Genomic DNA, 17,127 nt, shown 5'->3' with positions numbered 1-17,127 from the left:
CATTGCTTCCTAGGTGTGTCTGCGAGTCATTTCAAAGTCTAACCCTGTTTCTCTTCTCGAACAGAGACAACCACTTATTCACAAGAATGGTGTGAGTTTTTAATATAAAATTGAGATTATCATGTTAAACTGTTAAATGTCATGGACATTATTTCTAGAGCAAGTGGAGCTATTAAGAATATATAATGCAGGTAAAGAGACATCAAAATGCTTCTAACCACAAGCTCGTAAGGGGCTCAGTGGTAGAGCTCTTGCTTTGAATGTATGAGGCCATGGGTTTGCTCTCTAGCACCACAGGGGGTTAAAAAAAGGAGCAGAGTGTAAAGTCTTTCAGCAAAGTCCCACAGACTTGTCATTTAGGGTAAAGACATTACTGATTTGTCTAATCCTTAAATTGTAAAGAATAAGTAAACAGATGCTCTTGGACTGATGTTTAAAAGAAACGTTTTAGATCATTTAAGCCGTAGCACCTCTTTGTAAGTTAGACTGGAAAACATTTGCCTATAGGTGTTATGGAAGTTCAGTTCCACAACACTTATGCACAACAGTGTATGTGGGAATCCAGACACTGTCACCATGACCATCAGCTCTGCAGGAAACCAAACGGCAAGAAAAGCTGAGACCAAGCATGAAGCCAGAATAAAACAAGTGGACGTCAGCCCACTTTTCCTTCTTAATCCTCTCTAGGAAAATATCTAGTTGAAAATTGTATTATCCATATTATGAAGGACTAGCATTGTAAAAAATATAAGGTCCGTGCCTTCACTGAGAAGCAAATAAAGTCGCAAATACCAAAATTAAGAAAATAAACATTGGAACAGTTATACCTACCAAGGTTCTGAACCAAATCCATACCACGCCAGCTGTAATATTTGAAATCCCAAACCCAGTAAAATGGTGTTCTTATTTCCAATTGACCTCATAAGTAAACTCAAGACTATGGTCTGGGGAGAAATAAAAAAACAAAAACAAAAACAAAAACAAAGAACAAGTTTACCAGAATAAAGTTTAAAAAGAAAATGTATTTAGCAATTTCACTGTATAACAGGGCTACAATTGTTTTTCTATGGTTTGGTTCTACAGCCTTAACGTATGTGAGTTCATGGTTCCACGTCACGTAAGGAGATAAAAGATTCCTCTGGGCCAGGTCACTACTTAGGAAGCTGAGGCAAAGAAAAGAAGCATCTTTCTGCTGATAACAACTCCAGAGTAAGAGTCAGAAAAATGAAAGGTAAACCTCTGCATTCAGTACATTTTCACTGAGGACCAATTAAATCAGGCTTATATCCGTGATTGACACATCTTTAAATTTTGTTTTAGTTTTTTTTTTTCTCTTTTTGTCTTGAAATAAAGTGGATTTGGAAAAAAACCCAAAAAACAAAAAGAAACTAGGCCCATAACATGTATAGTAACGATTGAGATCACATAATAGCTTTCAAAAGTTTTGGAGTTTTTTTTTTTTTTTCTGGAGACAAAGTCTCATTATAGAGCCTAGGCTGACTAAATTTGTGCTGATCCTCCTGCCTCCACCTCCTGAGTGGTGGGATTACAGGCATGCACCACCATATCTGGCTTTTTAAAGATTTTTCATAGATCAAAGTTAGTCCACAATGCTTATATGTGATTTCTAAGTTTGTATCTAACTTATTTCACTTAGCATTATAGATCCATTTCCCTACAATTAACTCAGATGTATCCTACTTCATGGCTGAATTATATACATACATACATATATATACATACATACATACATATACATATATATATATATATCTCAATAGGAAATAAGTCATTCCCAACAGTATACTTTTGAGGCTGCCCATAGTATTTACAATAAATCACATGACATAAAAATGTAACTATCAATATTTATACACTAATGATACCTTTCTATTCACTTGTTTTTGAGGGCCAACTGATCTATCTTTAATGTGCCTGTCCTCTTAGAAATGGTTCCTAGGTAAGCACCAGACAGCGAATGACCATTTAAAGATCTTGCTTCTGGCCTGTGTGCCTGTATGCATGTACAGGGCCAGCAACGCTGGCTGAAGTGTTACTTGTTCTTTTTCAGTCTCACCAGCGTTGGGACTCTGCTGCTGCATGGATGTGAAAAATGCAAATCCAACCACACCTTGTTTATTTGTACATCTGCCCATATAATTGTGTGCACTCCTCAGAGATCTTTTCTTCTGTATCCCACATGCCTCACGGCATTTGATGAACAGAAGACAAATTCCCTGTGAAGCACCTTCAACTCACCGCTGTACAGTGTTACTGCCTGGATTTGCTTGGCGCTTACTGCTGCTACGATTGGTTAAGTACAGTATAAACTTAACGGAACTTAAAACTTTACCACTGTCAATCTCTATGAAGTCCCATTTGGATGGCCACTCAGAGTCCGACTCTATGACATCATTCTACCAAAACGGAAGCTCACCTGTGCAATAATGGAAAGAATGCCAAGAACTGCTATGAACGCGGCAACACTTTCTGGTGAAAACTTCATTATCTAGGTTTCCAGAACAAGTAAAATTAGTGAATAAAAAGGCATAAAAAAGTACCATACCAATGCAACTACTTGTACATTAACATTAAATGGGTCAACAAAAAACATTCATAAATGAAAGTTTTAATAATTCATTTAATTCAATTTTTAATTCATTAAAAAAGAATTCTTTAGGTGAAATACAATGATTTAACACACTAAAAAAACCTGTTTCTACGTTAGTTTTCTTAATTTTGTTATACTAAATTGAAGATAGCTATCAAGCATTCAGAATCCTTTTGCAGAAAAACACTGTAGCACTTTGCTTTGTACAGGTATCTGTAAAAGCTTGATTTCTCCCTCGTAAGTCCAGTGCTGAGGAGGGAAAAAATTTTTGTGCTCTCATTTTGACTAGCTGCCCTCCTAATGCAGCTTCTAATTGAAAGGGAAACTAGAAGAGATGAAATGTTGAGTTAAGGCATCCTACAATAAACTACTTATCCAGATAAGGAAAACTTTTTGCCTAAGCGAAAATTCTTGAGAAAGGAATAAGGAATATCAGGCAACCTAAACAAGAGGTTAAGTCTAGTAGACTGTGGTTTACAAAATGATACTGATCTTGATGTTCTCTGCTTACAGCTCTCGCAAGATAAGTATTTTTCTTATGCACTAAACAGTGAAAGAAAAGTTCACTTGGTGAGAATAGGATTTTACCTGTCTGAGGTACAAAAAAAAGCTGGAATATTGGCCTGCCTCCGGAAGGTAGGAGAGAAACACGGTAATGCAGATGAGCAGCACTATTGAATCTTGGCCCACTTTTTTTAAGGACTAGAACAAGAAAAAGACTGATGTAAGGTCTATATCCTTTTGGTACTATACACAGACAACCAGTTACCTTTTAAAGTTTATTTCATCTCCCCAAACTATTCCAAAAAGTATTTCTAAATGTTGAAAAAAAATGGTTCAAGACACTTTCCCCCCAAAAATGCAGGGCAAAATACTAACACTGCAGTCAGTCATGTATTTTTTTTTTTCTTTTCTTCTTGCCAAAGACAACCAAAATACATATAAACTTACTGCAAAAGGGTCAGCCTGTTCCCAGGAAATGGGTGCTCCCCATGATGCTGGCCTCATCTTCTCAGGCAATGATTCAGGCACAGCAACAAGAATAAAACAAATATCAAGCAAAGCTATTGCAGTAGCAAGGACTACTACCAAGCTGTCTCCATACACTCGTCCGAGGTAAGCTCCAATCGCAGGGCTGGTGACTAAACTTGCAGCAAATGTTGCTGAAACCTGCAATAAATTAAGGACAAAGAAGAGATTAGCTAGGACATCTTGGCTGCTTTAACTTCACACATCATTCCTTTCACAATCCTGTTTATGTCAGCCTCCCTTTTTACCTGTGTCACTTTTCTTATATCTATTTTGCAGGAAAATAAAAGGATTAGTTATCTAAAATATATTACTAGCCTCTAAGGACAATGAATTCCAGCTTTCTTTCTTCGTGACAATGTCTCGCTATGTAGTCCAGGCTAGGCTCGTACTCATAGCAATCCTTCCTTAGTCTCTTGAGTGCCGGGACTACAGGCATATGCCACAACATCAAGCAGGCCCAACTTTCTTTTAAGACTTGGGGCCTGCTGTGTAAATAACTCTTATTGGCAAATTAACGTGTGAAACAGACTTTAGAAAAGAAAAGGGAGGGCTGGGGATTTAACTCAGTGGCATAAGCACCTGCCTTGCAAGCAGGCAGTCGTGAGTTCGATCCCTGGTACCGATAAAAAGGAAAAAGACAAAAAAAAAAAGAAAAAAAAAGAAAAAAAGAAAAGAAAAAGGAAATAAAAAAGCTATTTTAGTTGAGGAAAAGCTGGGGCCCAGAGTACTGTTCAAATATTGGCTCCCAGTCTAGGGCACCAACATAAATTCTTCATCCTCTTCAAGAATGCAGTCTAAAAACCACTATTTAAGGAAACCCAGTTTCACTGTGATTAATCCAATACTAAAATTAAAAGAATGTTTATTCTGCTATCAACTCAGGGATAGCTGAAATAGAGTTTGAGACTCTCCTCACCAATAACAGCATTAACCTGTGGGCAGGGCATGGTAGATGTGGATGTATTTCTGAACTACTCAAGAGGGGGTAGAAGAATCACTTGAGTGTGGGTATTTGACACCAATGTGGGTAGCACACCGCAATGCAGTCTCAAAAAAAGAAATAATAATGTTAGGCCTAGTACAAAACTATATGGTTAGATGGGGAGAATTCAGATCACAGAAGGCAGGCACTGGGAACATTTCTAAAGCTCTAATAAGTCCAGACAGGCCTGACAAAAAGTGAAAGTACCAAGGACACAGGTAGAGAAAACACGTGAACTCCAGACAAATCTGGCCGACTGAACAACGGCCTACAAATATGCAATAGGTGCAGCTCAGTTTTCAAAGGTCAATTATTTGAACAAATACATAAAACTTAGTAACTTCAAACAATTAGCTATCAACCAAATGCCCCTGAACAGGTGATCAAGCAACATGCAGTAAATTCAATCAATCAAATACTACACAGCCATAAAAAATTCATTTGTAGTATCAACATGGATAAATTTCAAAAGAGTATGCTAAGTAAAATCGGCTAGCTATAAAAGACTAGATTTTGTGTTATTTATAGGTAATTTCTTTTGGGGGGGGAATCCTTTAAGACAAGGTCTCAGGCTGGCCTTGAACTCACTATGTAACCCAGGCTTGCCTCAAACCTGCTGCAATTCTTTTGTCTGCACCTCCCAAGTGGTGGGATTACAGGATGTGCCATCACCCCTGGCTACATGACATTTCTAAAAAGGCAAAACCAGAGGCAGAAAGTGGATTTTTGGCTGCTTGGAGTAAGAGGTGAAGAGGAGAAAAATGGCAAATGGGCCTACAACTATTCTTTGGGCTCAGAGAATTGTTCTAGAACTGGCTTGTTGTGGTATTCTGTTATGACAGTGCTCCACAGAGCTTCAGAGAGACCTGAGCCTGAGCAGAGCTCCGGCACTTCTACTGGGAAGGTCAGCGGTTTTCACTGTGACGGTCAGTTAGGTATCTAAGGGTACTCAGAGATCACATCTGTGTAGCAGTGAGCACAGGTACAAGCAATTATAGTCCAAGTACGTCAGTCACTTCCTCACTCCTCAATTCTCTCCACTCTGTGGCCATTTCTTTCTGGTCAGATGGAAAGAGGATCACAGAGATCACTTTCTCTGCTTTACTGCATCCATACCATTTGTGGATTTAAGTGGTTATTTACAGAATATGCCTTTAACACAAAAAACTTTCTCACTGAATATTATTAATTAAAAGCTTTGGCCAAGAGGAAAGAATTAAACACACAAAAACTCTAAAACTGGATTACTGTGACAGTTCTACAACTTCATAAATTAACTAAGATTCACTAAACTACACACATAAAATGGATGAATTTCAAAACATATAAACTATACCTTAGTAAAACTGTTTCTAAAAATCCTAGCTATCATCTGCTTCATCTAATGTTCTAAATTTATAAATGAAATCATTACTTTGCATAGTTTTCTCCCAGCAAGTATTTTCTCCCCCAAATCTCCTAATTCTAAGATTCTATGCTATTATGTTTTCTGAATCAAGAACTCACAGTTTCTTATAAATCTTAGAGTCAAACCAATTAAGTGTTTGGTCATTCTTTATCACAATATGCTTGTTCTGTATTTCTGAAACTCATCACTCTTTTGCTTCTGGCCCTCTAGGGAATGGTGTGTGCATTACTGTGCTCAAGGGAGCCACCCCACCCTGAGACAATGCTGCACTGCCATTCATTTCCCAAATCCAGCTAAGAATACTTCTGTTTTGAAAGGCATAAATGCATGCAAAAACAATACAAAGGGACACAGATTAAAACAATACAAGGGCCCATAAAGCCACAGAAAAGGTATGCTCAACCTTTAGCTAGATGTTATCAGTTATTTTAGACTAAGGCAGTAAAGATGTACAGCAACTTATAAACTGATAACACAGTAAATAATTCCTTAGTTTTAGGATTGTTATAGGCTGAAGGTGTAGCTCATTGGCAGACCACTCGCGTAACATGTTCAAGGTCCTGAATTCAGTTCCTTACAGCACCAAAGCAAACAATAAAACTCCATAAGGTAAAACATACTTCAAGTTCAATTCTGACATGTGACTTGTAGTGTATATAGTCTAATGGATAACTTTATTTCTGAAATACATTTTTATGCAAAAAAATAAATCTTATAATGCAAAAGTTTGCCTGCTTATTCGGGATACTTTTAAACAAGATACTTCTCTATCATGAAGGTATACATACCAAGCCATAAGCCATACTTCTTTCATGCTCTTGGGTTATATCTGCTACATATGCAAATACCACGGAAAAAGTAACTGCAAAAACCCCAGAAACAGAGATAACAGCAAAGTACCACCTAACAATAAAAGACAAGTGACAAGAAATATTATAACAGTTGCCATTATTTGTACTTTCCTTCATTTCTGTTGGCTAAATACAGTAAGAATAATTTTAATCAAGAACTTTCTAAGCCAGTTCATAGCTTAACACTTTCATAAATCATAAGTCACAGATATCATGAAAACATGGGTACAAGTGGTTCTTTCCTTCAATCAGGGATACAACATATAAAACTTAATGTATTTAAGTAAATCTTTTACCCAAATATTCAAGTGTTAAATGGCTTTATTGTCTCTACTAAAAACACCATCAAAATAGTCGGTTATACTTCATTTATTTCTATTTTCCACCACAGTAGTACACAAAAAAACAAAATTCAACAAAGCTGATGAACAAGTTAATTCATATTTACTTTGAGCCTCTACATAGAAACTAGATGTTCTCTGTAAATTATCTTTAGCTGTTCAAATGTTGGGAAAATAACCTCAGTCTTCACACAGAAGAAACTTGAGTGGCAGTATTTGTAAAATTGACAACAGTCACTACAAAGAATGAATAGAAGGTTTAAAAAAAAAAACAAAACTGTGTATTACTTTACATGACTCCAAAATATTAGTTGGGAGTAAGAAGTCTATTTTAATGACGTTTGGTTTTTTTAAAGTTACAGATAATCACAATGAACTTTCAAAATATCATTCCACAAGCCTTTATCACTATTAAAATTTCTATAACACAGTTTTCCAAAGCAAATTCTTTTGCTCATTCTCTAAATTCCGTTGGTAAGATTTCAACTGCAAGATCTTTAATCTATCAGAGATCTTGCCCTATGTACCTCCTAGGCTTTTTTGGACACAAAGCAGAAACACAGTACTGGCACATTGTGAAGTGAATTAATTACTACTCAGTGCAGGAGTAGAAATAAGATCAAACAAAAAATCTATTACTCTATTTCTATGAGACATTCATTCTTCTGGGGGAGCTTTCCTTCTTTTCCTCCTAATTTTGATCAAAGTGGCCAGGAACCTAGTCTCATATATAACTATGAGCAATAAATGCCTGACATCTGACTGCAGATATGCAACCAAAGGCTAAATGGGAAGTCTATGAAGTTTCCTTAAAAGAAAGCGGTTATGTCTTTCTTAGCCACATCTTTGTGCCAGAGTAGCCATGTCAGACTGTGATAGCTGAAGATGGCAGAGCAGCAAGACAGAAGTCTCATTCCCTGTAACTGCTATCCTGGCTCTGGACTACTCAACTTCAGACTCTATGTGGAGAGAGAAACTGCCTTGATTTTAGGTAACTATTGTTTTGGACTTTGCTGATACCACTAAAATGTATTTCTAGTTAATACAATCAACGATAAAATTCATTTGTATATTTAAAGTTCTACTCAGGGAAAATAAACTCATGAATTTTACCAAGTCCCTGAAAATACTGTTTTGAAATTTGGGTTATGAATCCAAAAGCAGGATTGCCATTAGCCTAGATGTTTCTAACAGTAGCACCCAGCTTTAAACCCGTATTAGGCACTATGTTTTTAGGGGCTTTATCTGTGTTAAAGAATAAACTTATTAGAATAAAAATTAAACTCATATAGATAAGCAATGAAAATACAAGAAATAAATATTAAGAAAGCAATTAACAGAAAATGGTATCTGATTGCTGTAATTTGAATATAGACATACCATGGGCTGATCTTCATTAAAGGAATTGGGGCACATGTGAAAAATACTGTTAGCAGCAAGAAGGATTTTCGGCCCCAAACATCAGAAAGAGCACCAATAAGTGGGGCACTGAGGAATGACAACAAACCCTAAAATAGAATTTAAATAAAATAAAGTAAGCTATATATCCAGGAGCCAAAAGTCAATCATTTTACTATCATAATTTTAAATGTTTGTTTCTACAGTAAATCAATCATTGAACTTGAAATAATAGCCTATTTGTCTACATATAATTTAAAAGTTTCCTCAGGCTACAATTACCTGCAAGGCTCTAGCTGGGTATTAAATATGAAATGCTCTAATGAATTTTCTATCACAATAACTCTGCATTAGCAGTTTTAAAATTGCATGTGCTAATTGCCCATTTTAACAGTATCAGATATTTATTAAAAAATGTATTTAATAGCTAACACTTTATCATGCTGATACAAATTTGCATTTGTGGGTTTTTTTAGGGCGTAATTTTCTTCTTTCCAATCAATATTCTTATTTGTGAAGCACTGAGACCCCTGGAATATGAGAATGTTTAACAGGAGAAATATGTGAGTATACTCAGCTGGCAACATGAGTTAAGTCATATTTAAAACCCAGCTAGCCTGAAGTATTATATAATCTCTTACATTACAGTCTAAATATAAAAGAAGATATTTAATGGATTATTCAGTTAATTTAGCAATACGGGCAGAATTATACATATATAAATATGTACATATAAACATGTATAACCCACCTTTACTCCTTGAATTAAGCCATTCATCAGAAATGTATGTTTAGGAAAAGTTTCATGCAATACCTAAAGAATAAAAACCAAAATAAACATGACATGCTACCTTTTAGTCTCAGTAAAATGTCTACATTTACATTTCAAATATCCCTTCATACTATCTAATTCTACTTCATACAAATTTTCAGATTTGCATGTATGACACTATGCATGCATGAGTAAAAGCTAATAATACCTAATATTTATACGGCATTTACTATGTTACAGGGCACTAAATTGGGAGCTTTACATATATTATTACTTAATTTCTCAGTAATTCTATCAAAAATAATACACATAGCAATTTAATGTCTTGACTAAGATCACAACAGGAAAACTGAAATGAACCCAGAAAGTCAGGCTCTGAAGTCTATGTCTTTGCTATTTTGCTCCCCATGTGGGAGCTCTCCTTCACCTATTATCTAGGTTGTAAGACTAGGAGAATAAGAAAATTTTAATTGCCATAAAAATAAATGTAGGAAGATTTCATAAAGAAAAAAAAATCCCAACCTATAAAATATATAGTGAATTATATTTATCATTTCCAAGGCCTGGTCTCAAACTACATGGCATCAATTTCAGTATTTCAATATTGGGAACTCAATGGTTGAAAAAGTAACTGAAGCGCAAGACAAATGCAAAAATAAGAAAACAGTAAGTAATTTTTTTTAACTGCATATAGAGCAGGGACTTCATGAATACTGTTTTATAACAACATTATAAATTAGATTAAATTATAGCTTTGCCGATGAGGCAACTGAGTTGTTACTTGACTTAAAACTCAATGCATCAGGGGTTGGGGAATTAGCTCAGTGGCATAAGCACCTGCCTTGCAAGCAGGCAGTCGTGAGTTTGATCCCTGGTACCGATAAAAACAAAAAAGACCAAAAAAAAAAAAACAAAAAAAAAAACCCTCAATGCATCTTCCATTATACAATACTGTCTCCTTCAATAAAAACAAAAAAGAATGACAATGAGGGCAGTAAGAAGAAAGTTATAAGAGCCTTTATAAGGATTAAAATTGCTCCCTTTTTTTCAGTTACTCTTCTGCCAAAAACTAGAATTTTAACAGAATATACTCACATTATGTGAAAATTAGAGGGTTAGGGCGTACAAGGCCCTTGAGTTCAATCCCCAGTACCACAAAGAAAAAAATTAGAAATGGAATGTTGGTCAAAGATAAGCATAACATGAAAAAAATCGTATCTTTAAGATATTTATAATTTTGGCTGGTCCGATGGCAGTGGGTTATCAGAACTTATTAACATTAGTGTCACTAAAGTTGGTATACCACCCCCCCACTGCTAAATTTGACTGGCTAAAAAAAAAAAAAAAAGATATTTATAATTTTGTCTGAAGTAGTAATTCTAACCCAGGGTAATTCTGCTTCCCTCCCAAACTCCTGGTTGCCTGTGGAGGAGGAGATTATGTCTATCTAGTAAGCAGAGGTTGAGAGCACTGTTACACATCCTATAATGTATGTGTCAGCTGCCATAACAAATAATTATCTAGCTCAAAATTTCAATAGTGTTAGGACTGAGATACTTTGTGGTTATTTATAACAGACTAGAAGACTTAAAAGAAGGAGCTACAGCGAGGTTTGGTGGTGCACCCCTTATCATCTCAGCACTTAGAAGGCTAAGGCAGGATTGCCTTGAGTTCGAAGCCAACCTGGACCACACAGTGAGTTCAAGACCAGCCAATACTACAAAGCAAGACCTTGTTGCAGATAAATAATTAACTAAATAGAAAATCTACAGATAGTAAATAGTTCTCACTTTTCCTAGCTTTGCAGGATAGTCTTAATCCAAGTACTCAACGGTGCCCTTGTAGAACAGAAACAGTCACAAAGTATATATGAACGTATCTGAGCATCAGTGAAATTTTATTTATAAAAATAGTCTATGGAAAAAAAGTTTGTGAAAAGGAGTTGGTCCTCTGGCCATAGTTTGCTAGTTCTTGTTCTAGCAGAAAAGATTTTAAATTCATGAAACTGGTATTCCAGTACCTTTTCTAGTCATCTATTTTCTTCCCAATTACTAAGGGCCTATTTTTGGTACAAAGCACAAGTTGAACAAGATAAAAAATGAATGGTGGCCAGGTATGGTGGCACACACCTGCAATTCCAGCACTTGGGAAGCTGAGCAGGGATACTGCTGTAAGTTTGGGGCTTACACTAAATTGAGGGTCAGTCTGAACTGCACGGCAAAACCCTGTCTCAAAAAAAAACAAAAAAGGCATAATGAATACCCAGGAGAGGTTTATAATTTGCAATCATGTCACCAAGGACTTGCTTTGCCAAGCAACTTCTCATTCCAATCAATCTGCGTCCTCCTCAATGCTTTAGAAACAGTCCTGTGTCTTTTGGAAGTCACACTCTTATACAATGGTGCTCTGTCTATGTGCACTTGTGGCCCCATTATCTTCCCTACCAGCCTCCAGATCTTCAAAATTGTTCCTCTGCTACCAAATTTTCCTCTCTAGGGCAATTCTTCTTTAAATCCATGTAATTTGTAACATTTTAAAAGAGACAAAAATAAGTAATTCAATTGTAAAAATTTATGATCTGTCACAATCTCTTTATATTTGAATAGGAAAAAATACTAAGAAATTTTATCAACCTTAAAATTTTTAAGAACTTTAAAATTCTTTAGAATAATCCTTGAAATAGTAAATGCCTTGAGACTATCTCTGTAGTAAAGAATGCACACTAACAGAAGAGATACTAGTGGGTTTCGGGGTCTTATAACATATGCTGAGTATCTAGCAGCTTGAACCACCAAACACTGGCTTAGTATTTCTAGAATCTCAGGTCTTTTTAAAAAGTTAACAGATGTTTAGAAAGAGAAAAATGTCATTAGTTGGTGCCTTTTTTATGCCTAAACCTACCTTTCTGTACCTCCCAACACCCCCCCCCCCAGGGCAGTTAAAGAGTCCAAATCAAAGATTACTGTCAATAATGTTAATAATGGCTGGGAATTTAGCTCAGTGGTATAAGTGCCTGCCTGGCAAGCGAAGGTCATGAGTTCAAACCCCAGCACAAAAAAAAAAAAAAAAAAAAAAAAAAAGTTAATAATTTCTAGAAGTCTTGAAACAAGCAAAATCATTTTATATACTAACACAGCAGGATCACTTCTTAAAAAATCATGTGCCTAGGCTTCACCACTGAATCCGATTTTAGCAAGGTAAGTTTTAAGGCCCAGATATTTTGAAAAAACTCTTTAATGTGAGGACTTTGTGAAAAAAAAAAAAAAAAAAAACTCACCTAGCAGTAGAGACACTCAATTTTGGTTAAAAAAAAAAAATCACTTGAGTTAACAGATTACACATTCTGACAGAACTGTTCAATCTGTTGGCTAACCCATCTTAGAAAGACCACCCCTGTATTACCTTGCCCAGAAATGGTATGTAAGTTGTGGAAGAACTTTCATGTCCTACTTACACATTTCTACATTGCTTACTATCTTATAACAGCCACTCAGTGGCCCGGATTACAAAAGGCAACATGAGTATGTTATACATAAAGGCATATACACACAGATTTACATATTACCTACACAGTTTCCCATAGTGATGTTGAAAAGTTTTGTTGTTTAAATAACCAAAGTTCAGGGCTGGGGATTTAGCTCAGCGGCATAAGCGCCTGCCTTGAAAGCAGGCAGTAGTGAGTTCGGTCCCTGGTACCGATAAAAAGGAAAAAGACAAAAAAAAAAAAAATGTGTAATAACCAAAGTTCAAAGTACCTGAAACAAATCTGCAGATAACCTATACAAATATTTTGTGTACTTTAAAGTCATTTCTAAATTATATAGTATCTAATATAATGTAAATACAAAATAACTGTTATACACTACTTAGTGTAATGACATTTTTAAAAAGTCTGTACATGTTTTAGTATAATTCCAATTCTTTTTAAAAGTATTTTCAATCTGCAGTTGGTTCAACCTAAGAATGTAGAACCCACAGATAAGGAAAGCAATCAGTACGGAGGCAAAAATAAAGCTCTCAGCTGAATATGTGGACTTTCTTCTGAGAAGATGCTTGATCTTTTTTTTTTTTTTAATTTTTATCGATACCAGGGATCGAATTCACGACCGCCTGCTTGCAAGGCAAGATGCTTGATCTTAAAAACATTTTTTAAAAAAACTGGGCAGGTAATGCACACATAATTCCAGCACTTGGGAGGCTGAGGCAGGAGGATCCACAAATTTGAAGTCAGCCTAGGCTACGTAGTGAACTCAAAACCAATCTGAACTACACTGTGAAACAATTAGCATCTTTTATTTTCCTAATCAGAATCCAGTATTTTAGCCTGTAATCCCAGTACTTTGGAAAGCTGAGGCAAGAGGATTACAAGTTTGAGCCCAGTCTGGGCTGGACCTGTCTCAAAATTTAAAAAACGAAAAAGAGCTGGGATGGCAGCTCAGTGGGAAGGCTCTGGATTCAATAAGAAAGAAATATACAGTATTTTAAAAGCAAAAGCACAGAAAGGGGGTGGGGAAATGAGGGATGGAGATACAACTTAGTGGTAAAGTGCTTGTTTCACATGTGTAAGACCCTAGATTTGATCCTTAGCATTGCCAGCCAACAAAAAATAAATATACTAGGACTCTTACATAAATAATTAAGAATACACTGAGGATAAAGTTTTCTCATGTCTATTAAAATTGAAACTCTTTCCTTATTAAAGAAAATAGTCTCTCTTTGTCCAACTGGCAAGGGACCTATTCCAAATTACACAAAAAAGATGATTTTCCTACAAAACCAGACACAACCTTTTTAAGGAGGTATACAGACTTCAAATCCTGATGGCAGATTATGGGAACATTACAAAAAGCCTTATAAACAGTTGCTAATGGTTGAGTAGTCCAAGGACCTCAACTATCTAAAATATGAATATGAAAAGAAAAACAAAAGCCAGGAGTGGTGGTGCACACCTGTTATCCCAGCACTTGTGAGACTGAGGCAGGAGAACTGTTTGCAAGTTCAAGATCAGCCTGGGCTACAAAGTGAACCTAAGGCCAGCCTGAACTGCATACCCTGTCTCAAAAAGACAATCAATCAATAAAATAAATCATAAGTATAAATCAATTAACTACCAGTATTCCTCCCAAAACCTTGAGCACCAGTCAAGCAAGCCTAAGCTGAAGTATTAATATTACTATCACAATAATAGTCATCAAGTTTCTTGACTTTTCAAACCAAATGATTTGTGAAGATTAAAAGAATACACTGTTTCACATAACAAGAGAATGTATTAAAACCACAAGAGTGAAGATCCACCTGACATTTATAGTTAACCCGATAGCAGATTATAAACAAGCACACTAGAGCACATTAGAGAACTTCAGGACTCCGTTACAGGAGGTTACTACAACATAATGAAGTTATGAATATCATAATGACTTTGCACCATGTGAAGAAGTTCCAGATCACTAAACCTGGATTATGAAGGCAGGAAATGTGTAAATTAATTTTTCAAAGACTTCTGTCAGAATCCATTTTATTCAAACATTAAAAAAAGAAAAAATTAGAAACATTAAAAAAATGATTTCTATCAGAAACTAGTAGACTAAAAATAATTGGCTAATTTGTAAGCCTACATCACAATTTTGTTTTGAAAATTCATTTATGTAGAATTGATGAACCATTACAAGTAAACCAGCAGTACTTTCAGAAAGGAAAGTTTCTCAATCAAATACATTCAAATTGACTTTTTTTTTTGTTTGTGGAATGAAATCCAGAAACCCTTCACACTGAGCTACATTCCCAGTCTTCAAACTGATATTTCTTCTGAATCTTTCACTAATATGAATATGTACCATATATTCATAACTGTTATTTTATATACAGTAAAAATTATTTAACTGCTGGTAAATATGTCAAAAAATCTGCATTATAAATGTAATTCAATCTACTTGGTCATCCAGTTTTTGAAAAGCTCTTTTGTAAAAAAGCTTTTAAATTAATAATGATCATGCTGTTTCTGAATACATTACCTATATTACTTTAAAAATTCTTTTTTTCTAGGATTTGATAAGCTGTGCATCTATGCTTCAAAATACAATGAACTACCACAGATAACTTTTTTTTTAATTTAAAGGGAAAAAAAAAGCAAAATAGTATAAGAGTACAATACAGAATTTCAAAAAAAAAGTAAGAAATCACTAGTTAATAGATTACATATTGTCATCTTAGAAATAGTTGTTCAAGTTACAATTACCACATATATATTTCCTTCATTCAATTCCCTTTATCTACACCGATAGGAGAAAACTAGCTATTATCTGAGTTGTCTGGTTTGTTAGAGGTCTTTTCTAAGGTTCCAAATCTTTAAAAAGGTAATTAAAAAACAAAAAAACAGCTTTACTCTCTCTAGATCTTTAGCACAAATTACATTTTTTATTTGGAAAATGCAACTGCAAATAAATCTCCAAATAATTATGCATATTACGTCAGTCACAAACATTATTTTCCGAAATCTGTTGGTGTAAGAATTCCTTCACACTATTCAAAGTGATGATTAAGCCTGTGCCTAAACACGTCAGTGGACACATTGAAAACCATACACTTCCACCACCACCCTGCTTACTTTTTTAGTAAGGAAAAGGGAAAGGTTAGAACAGACTACTAAAGCAATAAAATACAGAAAAGTACTGAAGAACTGACAATATTGGGGAGTTAACCATGAACAGGAAAAAGAAAAGGGCCAAAACCAGAGAAAAAGTTTCAGAGTCAGTGGTAAATAAGTTAAAGATTACTTACCACCAAGGTGGGTGCCGTCAATAGTCCCCAAGCAAAAAATTCCAAAAAGATGACGATAACCGCATGATAAACACTAGGAGAACCTATTCCTTGAGGCTACAAAAACAGATTTTTTAAAAAGTTAAAAAGTAAGTGCATTCCAGAGTTATTAAAGTGATAATAATCAATACATATTTATTAAGAACATGCAGTCAGGCCTCACTTTATAATAGAGATACGTAGTCGGAACTATTGTTGCTTAGTCTCTTCAATTAACTTGGATAACATTTTTTTAAGATCAGAATTTACATGCAGGCAAACAAACATTACAGTTTCATACCTTAGGCTTTCAAGTATATTCAACAGCTTTTTGCAGAAATACTAACAGTTTGGATTTCTCAGACTAAAACGATGCTTCATCATTTCAAATACTGCCATAATGCATCATCAACATTTAAAATTAACAAATGTCTCTCCTGACCTAGAGGATCTGGGTACCTGAACTTGCAACTGAGGAACTTGAGAGGAGGGGACAGCTGAAGGACCACAGCTGGGAACAAATTTGCACAAGATCTCACTTATTTGGCAAACATTACAAAGCGCCTACTACATACCAGAAATTCTGTGACTATAAAAACAACCAAGACTCACTCCCAAAATCTCAAAATTCACAGCCTACTAAGCAAGAGATTACACTGTAATCATCTGCTTATATGTAAATATAACAAAAAGATACAGGTTATGAATCAAGGAATAAGTATGGCCAAAGAAGTGGTATAGATAAATCACATCAGAGAAAAACATTATGAAGTGGACAAGGATCATGACTAGAGGAAAGAGTCCTAGTCCTAGACTAAAGAGGGAGACAGAAGAGGTAGCCTTTAACTTTCTCATCTTTACACACACAGGAAATCAGTGAAGGCTTTTAAGCAAAAGAATGATTTACATTTTTCAATACATCACTTGTGATTTCCTA

General features: G+C 35.3%; 1 protein-coding gene across 2 annotated transcripts in view; it reads right to left on the bottom strand.

Moving 5' to 3' along the window:
- Positions 1 to 17,127, bottom strand: part of Mfsd14a (major facilitator superfamily domain containing 14A) — a 39,771-nt gene that overhangs the window by 6,209 nt on the left and 16,435 nt on the right. The window contains exons 2-9 of one of the 2 annotated variants that reach the window (XM_003479172.5): positions 16,173 to 16,268; positions 9,375 to 9,437; positions 8,606 to 8,733; positions 6,822 to 6,936; positions 3,563 to 3,781; positions 3,200 to 3,313; positions 2,438 to 2,509; positions 832 to 944 (exon numbers count right to left, since the gene is read on the bottom strand). In XM_003479172.5, coding sequence (XP_003479220.2) covers positions 832 to 944; positions 2,438 to 2,509; positions 3,200 to 3,313; positions 3,563 to 3,781; positions 6,822 to 6,936; positions 8,606 to 8,733; positions 9,375 to 9,437; positions 16,173 to 16,268 — 920 coding nt within the window. The remainder of the gene's footprint in view (positions 1 to 831; positions 945 to 2,437; positions 2,510 to 3,199; positions 3,314 to 3,562; positions 3,782 to 6,821; positions 6,937 to 8,605; positions 8,734 to 9,374; positions 9,438 to 16,172; positions 16,269 to 17,127) is intronic. The other variant, XM_063254825.1, reaches the window with a different exon arrangement.

This window comes from Cavia porcellus, unplaced genomic scaffold (assembly GCF_034190915.1).
Source record: "Cavia porcellus strain 051 isolate PalLab524CR breed Dunkin Hartley unplaced genomic scaffold, mCavPor4.1 scaffold_1, whole genome shotgun sequence".
In the NCBI taxonomy this organism is placed as follows: Eukaryota; Metazoa; Chordata; class Mammalia; order Rodentia; family Caviidae; genus Cavia; species Cavia porcellus.
The sequence above is the reverse complement of the archived record's forward strand: the minus strand, read 5'-3'. Positions and strand labels throughout refer to the sequence as shown.